The sequence below is a fragment of the Mus caroli genome, unplaced genomic scaffold (genome assembly GCF_978045245.1).
Source record: "Mus caroli unplaced genomic scaffold, Mus_caroli_1 scaffold_2, whole genome shotgun sequence".
Classification (NCBI taxonomy): Eukaryota; Metazoa; Chordata; class Mammalia; order Rodentia; family Muridae; genus Mus; species Mus caroli.
The window spans coordinates 15816295-15829035 of record NW_028227257.1 but is presented as its reverse complement, the minus strand read 5'-3'; the positions used below and the strand labels follow the sequence as shown (position 1 = coordinate 15829035).

The window sequence follows — 12741 nt, the reverse complement described above, 5'->3', positions numbered from 1 at the left end:
CTTCTTCTTCTTCTTCTTCTTCTTCTTCTTCTTCTTCTTCTTCTTCCTTCTTCCTTCTTCCTTCTTCCTTCTTCCTTCTTCCTTTTTTTCTCCTTTCTCCTTTTCTTCTTCATCATCTTCGTCTGAGTGCTCTGCTGCATATATATCCGCAGACCAGAAGAGGGCATCAGACCCCTTTGTTGATGGTTGTGAGCACCACGTGGATGCTGGGGATTGAACAGGACCTCTGGAAGAGCAGCCATTGCTGTTAACCACTGAGCCCTCTCTCCAACCCCGCCACCCTCATTTTGTGTGAGGGAGGGTTGTTAGTTTGTTCATCTGGTTTCTGAGACAGGGTCTTCCTGTGTAACTCTATGTGCAGACCAGGCTGGCCATGAACATCTGGGAGTGTTCATGCCTCTTTCAAGGTTTAAGATTATAGTCAGATGTCTCCACGCCTGGCTCTCCACCTTTTCCCCCCTTTCTTTCTTTTCAGTTTTACCCCAAAACTTCTTCTCTGACCTTCCCACCTTTTGTTTTGTTTGTTTTGTTTTTTGTTTTTTTTTTTTTTTCGAGACAGGGTTTCTCTGTATAGCCCTGGCTGTCCTGGAACTCACTCTGTAGACCAGGCTGGCCTCGAACTCAGAAATCCGCCTGCCTCTGCCTCCCAAGTGCTGGGATTAAAGGCGTGCGCCACCACCGACCAGCGACCTTCCCACCTTTAACTGAACCACATATACCACTGGAGAGCCCTTTCCTCTCCTTCCATAGCCAGTATTAGAATCTGCCATGGTCAATTAACATACCCATGCAGTGCTTTTTCTTGTGTCAGATTGTAAATCTTGTCTCCAGTGTGTACCTCACACCTGACAAGGTGCCTGGCATCTCTGGTGCGCCATAGACAATGAAATGTCCAGGCTGGAAGAGACTTAGAGATCAGACTCCATTATTGTTCAGATGGGAAAAAGGAAGCTAGGAGAGGAGCGGGGTTCTGGGAGTCTGAGGACCGTGAGGGTAGGGTCAGACTTTTACTGCTGTTGCGGCACAGGGTCCATCCCTTGTTCCCTCTACCCTAGAGTCTACAGCAGTTCAGCAGCCTCTGAGCTAGGTCTCTCAGGTAAATAGTGCCCATGCTGGCCAGGATGCCAACTGGTGGAATGTCTGTTCACCTAGCAGCAAAAGCACAGGAGAAGGAGGGGTAGGGTTTTGGCTCTCTGCAGCACCATTAAACAGAGAGTAGCTGGGCAGAGGTCGCACATGCCTTTAATCCCAACACTCGGGAAGCAGAGGCAGGCGGATTTCTGAGTTTGAGGCCAGCCTAGTCTACAGAATGAGTTCCAGGACAGCCAGGGCTATACAGAGAAACCCTGTCTCGAAAAACAAAACAAAAAAATAAAACAAAACAAAAAAAAAACAAGAGAGAGAGAGAGTAAACAAAGGAGTCAAGTGAAATGTCAGAAGGGAAGGTTTACTGATAGCTCAGCCACAGTGGGGCACAGCAATGGTTTATTAATTGGTGCTTCTCATGTCTCATGGAACTTTCCAGCCCCTCTGAGCCCATATCTCACCTCATCTTCACTTCAGCCCATGAACTTCAGGGTGCTTTGGTTCTTCCCAAGTGCAGGGACAAAGGGTGATAGCCAGTGTGTCCCAGGCGGTAAGAGGGGAGGCTGACTGACAGAGGCATTTGATGAGTTCCCCACAGCACACCTGCAGTCCCTGAACTGGTGATGTCACCTTTGCCTCCTGGAATTGAAGGTGACCCTCTCGCAATCTTCTTTGAGCTTTAGTTTTTCCAAGTAACAACAGTCTTTTCTAGATGGTCTCTGGAGTGCCTCTCACTTCAACTCTCCATACCTCTTTGGACCTTCCCACCTTTTGTTTTGTTTGTTTTGTTTTTTGTTTTTTTTTTTTTTCGAGACAGGGTTTCTCTGTATAGCCCTGGCTGTCCTGGAACTCACTCTGTAGACCAGGCTGGCCTCGAACTCAGAAGCACCTGCTATGGACCAGGCCCTGTCATTTCCTGAGTGCATCCAAACTGCTTCTCTGCTGGAGATGTGCAGTGGGCCAGGGCCGAGAAAGCAACACAGACCCCCATGTTGGTGACTGTTTATCGAGAACATTTTTGTGTCAGTAGGTATGAGCAGATCAGTGTGCATGTCGCTCTTTATGGGTCTCCTGTGGCCCGGACTGGCTTTGAATTTACTGTATAGTTAAGAATGCCCTTACACTTTTGATCCTCCTGCCTCCATCCCCTGAGCGCTAGCATTGCAGGCATGCACAGCCACGCTCAGCTTTGCTTTACTCTCTCAGTCATTGAACAGTTCTGAGTCAGGTGCTGCCACAAGCCTGACTACTTTCCTGAGTGTCCCTCGTGCCAGCAGAGAAGGAGGACCTGAGAGGGAGCCAGAGGTAGAGGTAGGCCAGCTTGTGTGGGAAAAGGGCAGGTTTAGGAGACCAGGGTGCTTAGGCCTATGTACCCAAGTTGAGTCCTGTGCAGGAAACCCATGAGAGAGGAAACTAAGAGGAGGCCAGAGCTGAGGGCCATAGAGTTTTCTCTCAGGCAACAATTGAGGTTGCTCCTTGCCCAGAAAGGAAGACAATGCTGCTGTTCCTAATGGTGTCACCCAGGTGTCTCACCTCAGCACGAGAGAGTCGATGCTGAGTGAGTGGATGGGCAGACCATGGGACAGAGAGGTGGAGAGTGTGAAGGACAGCGTGAGTGCAGGCCAGCTGAGAGGAACGGAGATGAGCTGAGAAGTCGCTCCACTCCCCAGCTTCAATTTCCTCATTTCTCAAGTGGAGGCTAGAGGACTTGTGTTGCACAGTGTGCTGTCAGTGACCCAACCTGGCCACTCAGGAGGAGGACTCAGGCTATTAATAGTTAGTTTTAAATTCAGTAAGTATGAAGTACCCACTGCGTGCAGGCACTGGAACAGCCTTGAGGGTACAAAGACAAGAGCAATGGTGTTCACTCTCGGGGAAGGAGACTACAGAAGAATGAAAGTGGTCTTTAAACTCTTGAATCTGTATAATAAAGTCTGTCGTGCGAAGCATGCGGCTGAGCGTGGTCCACTCAGGGCTTTTGATTTAGCAGCACAAGGTGGCTTGAAATGGGAGGGAAGATAAAAGAGCATCTGGAGGGGCCTGGGATGGAGAGCACAGAGCCTTTGATGTGGCCGCTCTGCTTTTAAGGGAAGAAACTCCAGGTCTTTGGGGAGGGTAATTAAATCAAGTCTGCAGCTGTGCCTCCCTACAGAGGATCCTGCAGCTGCTAACCGGGGGCTGGGTGGACTTTGGATATGTTTGTAGTGTTTTGATATAATCGTTGCACAGAGTTTCAGGGTAATTTGGATTTGTTTCTAAGACATATGCTTGGATGAAGAAAAGATGAAAAAGAAAAAATTTTGGCCAGTCATGATAGTGCATGCCTATAATCCGAGCATCTGCAAAGCTGAGGCAGGAGGATTGCTGTGAGTTGGAGGCCCACCTAGGGTATATAGTGAGTTCCAGCCCAGCCTGGTCCACAGTGTGAGACCCTTTCTCAAAAAGAAAAGGAGAGATGCCCAGTAAAATGGTTTAGTGGGGGAAAGGCTCTTGCGTTGCAGGCCTGACAACCTGAGTTCAGACCCTAGAGTACACAGGAAGGCTCCCCAAAGAGGTCCTCTGATCTCCATAGAAGCATCGTGCTCCCACACACCCACACTCATGCCATGGACACACAGTAATAGATGAAGAAATGGACAAATGAGAAATTTCTTTACAAAAGACATAAGAAAGAAGGGAGGGGTTTTGTGTATCACACAGACATTTCTGGAAGGACCCAAGATATAGTGTGCTGGGGGAGAGTGTCTGGAGTACGTGGAGACACCCAGGCCTTGCATCTTTCCATTTGTGCCTTTTGAGTTTTATTTCTCATCCACACATAATTGATAAATTATGGGCTAGAGTGTAGTTGAATGATAGAACAGTTGCCTAGCATGCAGAAGACCTTGGGTCACATCTCCAGTACTACTAATAAAAATAAAAACAAAGCCATTTCCCAAAAGAAGATTGAAAAGGTAAGTCAGGTATGGTACATATTATCTCAGCAGTTGGGAAATAGAGGCTGGAAGATCAGGAGTTTAAGGCCAGCCTTGTTTATGTTTTGAGTTCAAAGCCAGCTTGGGTTGCATGAGACCCAGTCTCAAAAATGTAGAGTAATATATATATATATATACTTAAAAATCAATCTTGCTGGCTGTGGTGGCCTTGTGCACACTGGTAGGATTTGTTGGAGGATGTGGAGGCAGGAGGATCCCGAGTTTGAGGAAAGCCAGACTGTAGTAGCTCATACCTTTAATCCCAGCACCGGGGAGGCAGAGGCAGGTGGATCTCTAAGTTTGAGACCAGCCTGGTCTACAGTTCCAGGACAGCCAGGGCTACACAGAGAAGCAGTTTTGAAAAACAAACAAACAAACAAACAAAAAAGTTACTCATATATGACTATATGATTTTATTTCACTTCCAGCATAAATGAACATTTTTCTCATGCTTGTCTGTCTGTCTGTTGGGATGGCATCTTGCTATGTACCTCAGGCTATCTGGACCCAAGGTCATCCTCCCTTGGCATCAAGTAGCTGTAATTCTAGGCCTAGGCCACCGTAGTGTGAAGACCACAGTCATGGAAGACAGTAAATTTGAGTGTTTGTGTGTTGAGTTGGAAAACTCCCCAGAGCTGTGTTTGGAGCCATGGTCCCTAAGGATGAATGAAGATGGATGCTTTCCAGGATTGGGTTTGGGACTTGGCAGTGCCAACAGCATCAGCTTTCTGCCAGGGTGGCTCAAAGGTCAGACATAGCAAGAGCAAGGTTAGAGCCCTAGGGAGTCTGTCCTAGTGAGAGGCCAGCAGGTGGCTTAGCAGGTAATTAATCTTCTGGTGTCAGATCCTGGAGAGAGCAACAACGGTGGAGCACTCTGGCAGTCAGAGCCTTCCCTGCAGTCCCTGGGGTCATTCTGTCATCCCACAGATAGGGAATGGAGGAGAGGATGGGTGGGTGGGCAGGTGGGTGGATGAAAAGCTGTGTGATCCAGGTGTATTTATAGCGCATTCCTCTGTAGCAGGTGCCGAGCCCAGCATCTTGGAAGAAAGCAGCAGAGTGGGTTTGGCTCAGCTGCCAAGATCAGGTCTCTCAGTCTGGTGCATTGACAATCCAGACACAAATCCCTTTTCATTGGAACTGACGTTCTCGCTGGAAAAGAGCTGAGCAAAGAGGCTACAGCAGATGGTATGGGCTGCCCACGGTTTGACCCACCTGGGCAGCTGGTGTCACCTGGGGAAACATCTGAGCCTGAGGATGGATCGGCCTGGACCGGCCTGAGACCTTTCCAAGTCAAGTTATAAAGCTACACACACACAGTGCTTATCTACGGGGTGGGGCCATTGAGAGTGATGGACGTGAGCAAGCGCCTGGTGACTGTCCTCACCACTCTTTGTGCTGCAGTCTCATCATTGTAGAGTGTCATCACCATCGCAACAGGCCATTCTGCTCTGCCGAGGCTTTGAACAGTTTCCCCAGAGGAAGGGGAGGCAGAGTGGGCAGCAGAAGAAACCACTTCCAGGAGTTCGCGCCCCACAGCTAAGAAAGACAGGCGGAGAGCGCCATCTGCTGGGTGCAGAGGGCACTTCCTTACACAGAATTTTGCTTCTCCTCATTTGGAAACCCAAAGAGGGGCAGGGTCTTTGCTCCAGAGAATTGGCTATGAAATCTAATGTATGGTCTGGTCCCTGTATAATTACCGAGTTCCTTCCTTAGAACCATGGTTCTCTTCACTCTAGACTGTTGTCCCCCACAGGGACATTCCTGGTCTCACGCCTTTGGAGGGCTCATGGGAGCTTGAAGCCAGCAGGGACTGAATGAACCCTTGAACGGTTGCTTTCCATCCATCTGGTGTCCCAAGTGTTTCCCCCTGGGTCCCATTTCAATAGCCACGCCTCCTTCTACCACCTGACTAAAGTCAGAAACCAAAACTCCCTGTCAGACAGAAGCTGCCCACATATTTGTTTTCCAGGTTGTGTCTAGGACCCAGGTTGGTGTCTGCTTGGTCCCTGTTGTGTTGTCACCTCTGACCTCCCCAGAAGCCTAACCTACCCCATCCACAGCTGTCTTCATGGTCTTACCTAAACCCCTCCAGGGTGCGTCTTCCCTGTCAGTGTCCCTCATGCGCGTCCTTTCTGCTCTGCTCCACCCCATCTTCCTTCCTCAGAGCCTCAGTACCTGCCTGTTCCCTTCCGTAGGCACTCCTTGCTTGTTCCCTTCCTTAGGCACTCCTTGCCTGTTCCCTTCCGTAGGCACTCCTTGTACCCCCTTTCTTTCTTCCTGCCTTTTTTTATTTTATAATTTTTGCCTCTCTTCATTTTATAATTTTACTTGAGACATGGTTTCATTCTTTTATCCCAGAGATCACTATTCAACTGTGTAGCTCAGACTGGCTTCGAGCTCACAGCAGTCCTCCTGCCTGAGTCTCTTCAGTGCTGGAGTTTCAGGTGGAAGCTACCATGCCCAGATTCTTCCCGTACATCCTTGGCTGTTGGCTGATGTGCTACTTTCCATCTCTGAGTCCTGCTTGGGTCCTGGCCATCCCTCTAGCGCCCTTGAAGCCCTGAACATGCAGTCATGAGCTAAGTGACCCAGTGTGTGGTGAACTCTAAGCTCTGTGAGGTGGGAGCGATGCCGGCTTGAGGTGCTCCCTCTGTACCCTAGACAGTGCTGGGCACATGGTGTGGGGCAAGCTGCCCATCAGCTGGACTTTGAATCAAGATGGAATGCATGGTCTTACATGTTTTCACATTTATTTTGCTCTGTGTGTGTGTGTGTGTGTGTGTGTGTACACACAAGGTACACAGTGCAGGTATGAAGGTCACAAAAGAATGTGCAGGAGTTCGTTCTGTTTTTCTAGCACATGGTGTCTGGGGCTTAGTGGCAAGCACCTTTACCCACTGAGCCATCTTCCTGACCCTCATGCATGGCTTATCTCTCTGTCCTCCCTCCCTTCCTCTCTCCCTCCTCTCCTCCCTTCCCCCTGCCTCCTTTTGGTTTTTTATTTCTTAATTTTAAAAATAAAACAGGGTCTCTCTATGTAGCCTTTGCTGTCCTATAACTGATTAGGTAGACCAGGCTAGCCTAGAGCCACAGAGCTCTGCCTCTCAAGTGCTAAGATTAAAATGCACCACCATGCCTGACTTCATGCTCGTTCTGTAAGACGTGGGTAGAAGTTGTCTAACTGTGGAGTTACAAAGGACGTCAGTGTCTCACTTCTGCTCCTGTCCCAACAGGCCTGAGGAGCGATGCGACAGGCATGATGGAAGTCGAGTCCTCCTACTCGGACTTCATCTCCTGCGACCGGACAGGCCGTCGGAATGCAGTCCCTGACATCCAGGGTGACTCGGAGGCCGTGAGTGTGCGGAAGCTCGCTGGAGACATGGGCGAGCTTGCACTTGAGGGAGCAGGTCAGAGCTAGTGCCCCCACATCCTGGTGGGCAGCTGGGGAGGTAGTTTGCTAGCTCTTGCTAGCCTCCAGGCCCTACACCTTCCTCAGGGAAGCAGCTGCATCTTAATTGAGGCTGTTTGCGACTGTTGGCAGAGTCCAGCCGATGTCTAGGATAGAGTGCCAGCGTCCTGGTTCCAAGGGCTCTGATGAGTAGCTGGGGCCTTTCCCCTTTTTCCTGCCCCAACTCCAACAAGTCCTGTTAGATCTCTGTAATGGATCCTAACTCCCAGTGCTCCATGCCTTAGCTTCTCCACATCTGCACAGCCACCATGTTTACCTGCTGTTCACTTGGACTTCATGCCCTTCCTGCACAGCAGACAGCAGGATTAGTTAGCCTGTCCTGTCCTGTCAGCCTTCTGTCCCAGACTCTATGGTAACATCTCAGAGCCAAGCTACTCTTCAGTGCTCCCCAGGAGTCATGCCCTGCTGGCTAGCCTGCCTGGCCTTGGGGTCCATCCACACCCTACTCACTTTTCCCCACTTGCCCATCTCTGTCTGCTTCTCTATAAAGGGTCAGGGCCTCCTTGTGGGGGCCTTCACTGCACTCACTGTTACCTCTGTCTACAACAACCCCAGATGCTCCCAGAGGCCTGCTTAGCTAGTGTGCCCCCAGCCACATCACTCTCAGAGGCCTCATGTCTTTGACTTTCGTTTTAGGAGAGAGGAACCCTGTTATACCTTTACATGGCGGGCATTTTGTGACCACAGGCTGAGTGACCCAATGAAGAAACCAAGGGGACCCAGCATTGCCCGGGACACCCTGCTCCTCACTTCTCTGTTCTCAGAGGCCTCTGTTCAGCTTAGGTCCACAGTTAGCTGTAGACCCTTCCTTGGGAAGCCTTCCCTACGACTTCTCTGCTTTAGGCTCAGAGCCGTGCTTGCCGTATCACTTCCCATGGTGCACTGCGGCTTCCTCTGTGCTACTCCAGGAGCAGATCCTTGCTGGGCCAAAGCATTGTCTTTGCCTGTGCGGCCCCAGTCTAGAGTTCTCAGTCCTTATTGCCCAGAAATGACTTAGGAACACGGAACAGGGACGATGTTGGGGTCAGGGACCCAGTTTCTCATGTAATAGATTTAACCGAAGTAAAGAGAACCTGAGTCTTCTTAGGCTCGCCCAGCCAATGACCCATCATTAGTATGACAGTCTCTATGCCTCGAGAGAATACCCTGCCCCTTACCCCCACAGCCTCACAAAGTTTCCCAGGCTGAGGCCCTTTGGCCTTTCTTGTGTTGGTCCCCGCTTTCTATTCAAGTATGGACACCTACACAATGCTCCCCACCCCCTCCGCAGCCCCAACTCTTTATCTCCCACTTTTTGCTTTCTCTTTGCAGCCGGAACAAAGGCCTGTAGGGCCCTGCTTCTGGCGGTTGCTTCTCATTGTGGTGCTTTTAGTGCTACGGCCTTCCCAGACCACAGCTTGTTTCTGACAGAGGCGCCCCTTTCTTCCCATCTCCATGGCCCTGTAAGCACCCCTTCTGAACTGAGCTGTTCCAGCACAGGCTGTCTCATGCCCTCTGTGACTAGCAGTGTTTGGCACGTGACGGGTACCTACTCAACGGCGTGGGCCCAGCTGGCACACCGGGCACAGTGCCAAGAGGCTCTTCAAGGCTCCTGTGCTCTGCTCAGCTCTCATCAGCTTTGTTTGCTGCCTGCCTTCATCCTTAGCCATCACTAGTCCCTCATGCAGGCCTTTACAACACCGTTTGCCTTACTGAGGGTCTTTGTGGTATTTGGGTCCTCCCAGTACATGACACTTGCTAGCCACTATGACGGATGTCTAAAAGGGAGGCATGAGGACAGAATGTGCTTGCTGCTGCTGAGAACTGGAATGCCTTTGATAGAATCAAGGTGGCCAGCTATGAGAAGCCATCACAGTAAAGTGTCCCCAGGCATTTCTGAGCCCAGCAGACTCTCATATGCTGAAGACAGAGCCTTAATCCTATCCCCCAGATTCTGACCCACAGGCCAAGGCCCCAGAGTTTTCTCTGCCACGCCCTTGCTGATGCATAGCCTGAGTGGAACAGAACTGTGGCCCCGTAGGGTATGGGCAGGCAGAAGTGTCCTAGCTATCTGGTCTCCCCAAACTTGTGGCCTGCTGGATCTATCAGTGTCCTACAGCATGCAGGGCACACATCTGTCTGTGCCTGTCATCTTCTCAGACAGGGAGCACACATTTGCTATACTCTCTTAAGAGGAAGAGAAGCCAGAGGCCAGCCATGGAGATGAGGGTACACTGACCCTGGGCAACAGTTTCTTTCCTCCCAGGACTGATGGAAGAGGACCTTCTCCCCAACTAAGGGAGGGTTGGGGCTGGTACAGAGGAAGTATGACTGTTAGAGAGGACTTAGGGCCACAGCCTACGTTCCATCAAGCCAGATTCAGACATCACTTCTCAATAAGCCAATTAAAAGAGCCAAATTAGGAGCTGGTGGTTAAGTTCAGTGGTTAAGACCACTTCATAGCAGCTTACAACATCTGTAGCTCCAGTTTCAGGAGATACAGTACCATCTGATTTCCAAATGTGCCACAGATGCATGTGGTTCACAAACATACATGCAAGCAAAACACTCATGTACATAAAGAAAAAAATTAAAAAGCCAAATTAAAATGAAGAACAACAAAAGGCAATTTATTCAGCGTGGCCACATTGGGAAGAGGGACAGAGAGGTCAGGTGATTCCCTCCAAGTTCATCTTTGGGGCTCTGCCATGAGGGTAGGTTTAAGTAGAGGCCAGCGTTGTGCACACCTAGGCTGTCCTCACAAGGTGTGGTCTGCCCATCACTGCCCCTTCATTGTCCAGGGCCCACTATCCTCAGTTGCTGGCAAGTCACAGAACTCCTTCCTGGAGAAAAGTCCCCGCGCTTGGCTCAGGCTTAGGCTTTTCTTCTTCAGCAGGAGATCCTTGGGAATATATAATTTCTTGGGGGCCCAGTGTTTCAATAGTCTGACAGCCAAGGTGAGGGACAGAGTCTCTTCAGGATATCTTCATCCCTGACAGGTTGGTTACTACAAAGTGACTTGCCTGCAGTCTCTAGCAGTGGAGTAAACAGCAGAGACAATGGGGGAGTTTAAAGGGTCTCAGTTCATGGGGTGCTTCACAAATGAACCTAGTACGTCAGGGGTGTTAGGCCTCCAGAGACCAGGAGAACTTTGTGGCTGAATCTTGGTTCAGCCCCCATCCTCAGAGGAGGCCGCTTCAGGACAGGCAGGCTCAGATTGGCACATACTTGAGCCACAGTACCAAGTTCTGTCCACACTATTTACTTCCATGAGCACTCAGAGCCAAAGACTGCTGTGTAGGGCAATGGGAGGCCGTCCTGCCAACATGCCTCTATAAATGCAGGAGAATGCAGCTTAGAGGAAGAAGTGGGGCTCAGCAGTAAGCAGGCTCTCCCCTTTGGTTGCAGGTATCTCGCCCCTCTGAGCCTGTTTCCTTATGGGTGTTATGACCTTAACCACATCTTCAGGTTGCTGTGTGGACTGTTTGACAGAATTCCAGACCCAGAGCTCAACATAGACTTAAAGACGGGCCTAATGGCAGAATGACATGTACCTTCAGTGGCACCAAGGTCCCTGGGGCTTGAGACTGCACTACTAGTTGAGTTTTGTCCATAACCAGCATCTGTGGAGGATGCTGGCCCTGAGAGGGTTGAATAACAGCACAAGCTGCTAGCAAGTGCATGGGGCAGAAGCTGCTGGTCCCACCTTCCATCAGGGCTTCAGAGAAGCTGCGAGTGAGGACTAGCTCAGGTAGGGACTTGGAGGCCAGGCCAGGTGGTTCCCCAGCCTGCTGCTGTCCCTTATTCTAGCCCATGTTTCTGGCTGGCTGGAATAGAGCAGGGCTGGATGCTGCCAGTGGTATTCAGAGTCAGGTATCCTCTACCTTAGGATGTGCAGGCCACAGTGGGCACGCCTGAGCTGCCCACTGGTTTCAGCTCCTATATGGTGTTTGAGGAAACTCCCATTTGCTAAGCACATATGTCCTGCTGGGAACTTAACATTCTCCCTCTAGAGAGAACATGCTGATCAGCAGGTCTGTAGTCCTGACCTGTACTGAGTTTTAGTATACCAGCAGCCCTGGCAGCCTTCCCATGGTAAAAGGAGACCTGAGAGCAGGTTAAATGCCTCTCTCGCCCTCCCTAACGAACCCATTTGCCTACTTCCAAGGCTGGCCCCGGTCATCAGTGTGGCTGCTCCTTCCAGGCCCCCTGTGCTTCCCACATGTAAATGGGTGAAAGAAGAAAACACACTCCTTTTCTCCCCTGCAGAAGGACAGGCAGAGGGAAGTACCCCCGACAAGGAAGCCAGCAGCCAGCCTGAGAGCAGTGACGCGAACACCTCATCCTGAGTCTGCCTGTGGTCCCAAGGCTGGAAGAGACCTGCGGTACCGCCTGGACTGGAGCCTCATGGAGTCCTCTGTGGCCCCCACTCCAGCCAAGTCCTCCACCCACAGCACAGGCTCCACTCTTCCCACCTCCCCACGGTGCCCAGGTACACTCTGAAGACACTAGCACCATGAGATGTTATTTATTCGGCTAGGCGGGGCTCGAACCAGGCCCTGCCCCTAGGTGAGCAACTGCCACCTGGACAGGGACTGTCCTGTCACCACTCACCCTCCAGCCAGCCGTCTGTCGGGAAGATCTTCCTAGCCCTTTTTTAAAGCCTCTTTTACATTTTTTAAAAACATAACTTTTTCAGAGAGAGAGGGGGGAGCTGACAATCACTTTTCTTCTGTTTTGGTTTTGGGTTTTGTTTTTGTTTTGAAAGCCGTTTTAAGCTCAGTTCTGATGATCTATGCAGCTCTAAGTTTCCTCATGGAGCCTCACAGATCCAGTTTTGGGAAAGGATTTGGACTCAAAACTAACTGACCAATTCTTTACCCTTTATACCAAGAGACTGATACTTAGGCCCAGGAAATAAATGCTGGTGGTTTGTGTGACTGGCTTATGATCTTTTCTTTTAACTATCAGCTGCACAGCTGGGCTCTGCATCCCCACATCATCACCCTGCAGGGCCCCACTGCTGCCCTCTATCCTGTGGTGACTAGCACAACCCCTCATGTGGCATCTCACGAGTCCTTCCTCACCCCACCCACCCACAGCCCACACCTGCCACAGCCTGAAAAGGGCCTGTGAGATGGCTCAGTGGGTAGAGACTTACTGCCCAGCCTGGCAGCCTGAGTTCAATCCCTGGGGCTGACAGGGTAGTAGGAGAGAGTCAGCTTTCACCTG

The 12741-nt window shown here is 50.6% G+C and overlaps 1 protein-coding gene across 5 annotated transcripts in view; it reads left to right on the top strand.

The window, feature by feature from the left end:
* The window catches only part of Pkig (cAMP-dependent protein kinase inhibitor gamma), a 71029-nt gene extending 58580 nt beyond the window's left edge, over positions 1-12449 (top strand). For all 5 annotated transcript variants that reach the window (XM_021155784.3, XM_029474341.2, XM_085832495.1 and 2 more), the window contains 2 exons: positions 7295-7468; positions 11779-12449. In XM_021155784.3, the coding sequence (XP_021011443.1) occupies positions 7318-7468; positions 11779-11858 (231 nt within the window). In that variant the 5' untranslated portion in view covers positions 7295-7317 and the 3' untranslated portion in view covers positions 11859-12449. The remainder of the gene's footprint in view (positions 1-7294; positions 7469-11778) is intronic.
* The last annotated feature ends 292 nt before the right edge of the window (positions 12450-12741 follow it).